Genomic DNA, 2,034 nt, shown 5'->3' on the forward strand with positions numbered 1-2,034 from the left:
GCCAGCAGCTGCACACCTACTACCAGCTGGGGCGCGGCAGCAGCGACGGCTTCATCGTGCCGCCCGGCAAGGACGGGGGCTCTCCCGAGGGGAGCTCGAGGGGACCCGCGCACCTGGTCACCAGTCTATAGAGGACGCGCGGGCAGCGGGACGAGGCTGCTACACCTGCTCGCGAACTGTGCAGTTGATAGAAGCGGTGGTAATCGTGTGTACTCCTCAATCTTTATGCTGATGTTCTTGAAAGACAGAAACGCTCAGACTTAATTATTATTATTATTATTATTATTGTTATTGTTATTGTTATTATTTCCTTTTCCTTTCCTTTTTTTTTTTTTTTGAACTGGGATTTTTAGGTCAGCCCAGGGGAGAAAGATAATTGCTGGATTCCCCTGTGCCCTATCCTCTCTTGTCCTTTGCCCCTCAGATGGAGACTTCATTATGTTAATGAACGAGATTGGAAGACCGCGGCTCTTTGCGGCCTTGCAGAGTTCTGTTGTGTTTGTTTTGACATCTCTGATGCTCTGTTGCTAGAATTACCAGGACCTGATTTTTGAAAGGCCAGACAGTCGGAGATGAGTCCCAGTACTTCATCTAGATCGGAGTGCTGCCCGAGCACATGTAACGTAAAGCAAAACTGTACCCCGTAGTGGTTTATGGTCACTCACAACCTGAATTCACCACAGCAGGAGTCACTGTGGAAAACAAAAGAAAACGACAAATTAATAATGAAATGGAGGAGAATTCTAGAATCATATGCTAAGTGCATATTTTATGATTTGCTGTATTAACTGATGATAAAACTAATGGCAGAAAAAAAATTGAACAATTTCTATGTAATGTACAGATACTAGCATTGCACATGTAGTCTGCTTTCTGTTCTCCAGAATTTGAGTCCTGTTACCGTAGTGGGAGAAAAAAAAAAAAGATTTTTATTTTTTTTTCTTTCGTGCTAGTCTTGCAAGTTTGTCTACCAGTAAAAGAGCAAAGGTTCCTTCCTTTCCTTTCTTCACTTTCGTTTTCTTTCTTTCTTTTTTTTTTTTTTTTTTCATTTTTGGCTTTTTTTCCTTTAAAATTTCACTTGGCAAAAAATAAATGAATGAATAAATAAAGAAATAAAACTATCACTTTATAAGAATCATTTTCTAGTAATGCAAACAAATTATTTTTTACAAAAAATAAAATAAAATAAATAAATTTAGACTCCCTTCCCTCGCTATATATCTTTATCCAGCCAGAATATTTCCAACAGCATTTTTTTTTAAATTAGAACAGGACAAACTCTTATGTTTATGAGGCGCATCTGTTGTAATGAAAAGCGTATTTGGCAAGAAGTTCATCACCAAGACAGTCACTATGATTCTGCAAGTCGGGAGATGTCTATAGAACTAGCGGGGCTTCTGCATGTGAAAAAAACGGTATCCCATAGGTGTTAAAGTGCTGAATGCTCAGTCTGATCCCCAAGCGGGCACCTGCACTACCAATTTTTAGAGGAAATTCTCTCCCTTGTAGTACAAATTGAAAGGTCAAATTATTTTAAAGTGTTTTTTTAAAAAAGAAAATCTTCTGCTTATTAACAGAAAATTTATTTATTTGACAGGATTTTAAGTATGTAGAAACAAGAGGTAAATTAGCAGCACATATAATTTTTTTTAAATTTATGATCCATTTTGTATGGTCTCAAAGTTGGATGACCTCATTACTAATATTTGTTGTAAAAGTGAAACTTGTTTGCCAACCAATAAACAACTGATTGAGATTTAGAAGTTATTGTATTGATGTATGTACTATATTATTTTCGCTTTTCTCGCCTTTCCGTTTTCAGTAGATTTGCTAATTCTCTGTAACTCAAATGAGCCATGCAAAAGAAACCATTCTGAAGCAGTGAAATACCTAAGCACAAAATGATACTTTTTTTGAAAATAACATCAACTAGAAAAATGTTGATTTAGTTCAGTGGTTCCGCCACCTGCCTGGCAAGAGTAAGGTCCCGAATTTGATACATGATACAAAAAAAAAAAAAAAAAAAAAAAAAAA

At 36.9% G+C, this 2,034-nt stretch overlaps 1 protein-coding gene across 2 annotated transcripts in view; it reads left to right on the forward strand.

The window, feature by feature from the left end:
• Positions 1-2,034, forward strand: part of Adgrl3 (adhesion G protein-coupled receptor L3) — an 811,341-nt gene that overhangs the window by 780,440 nt on the left and 28,867 nt on the right. Inside the window, exon 28 of one of the 2 annotated variants that reach the window (XM_033758923.1) lies at positions 1-1,007. This exon is cut by the window's left edge and continues 119 nt beyond it. The exons of the other annotated variant lie outside the window; for it this stretch is intronic. Within the exon in view, the coding sequence (XP_033614814.1) occupies positions 1-131 (131 nt within the window). The 3' untranslated portion in view covers positions 132-1,007. Of the gene's footprint in view, positions 1,008-2,034 lie in introns of those variants that run through there. 2 annotated transcript variants of the gene reach the window in all.

Source organism: Fukomys damarensis, unplaced genomic scaffold (genome assembly GCF_012274545.1).
Source record: "Fukomys damarensis isolate Sample0158 unplaced genomic scaffold, DMR_v1.0_HiC HiC_scaffold_35, whole genome shotgun sequence".
NCBI lineage: Eukaryota > Metazoa > Chordata > Mammalia > Rodentia > Bathyergidae > Fukomys > Fukomys damarensis.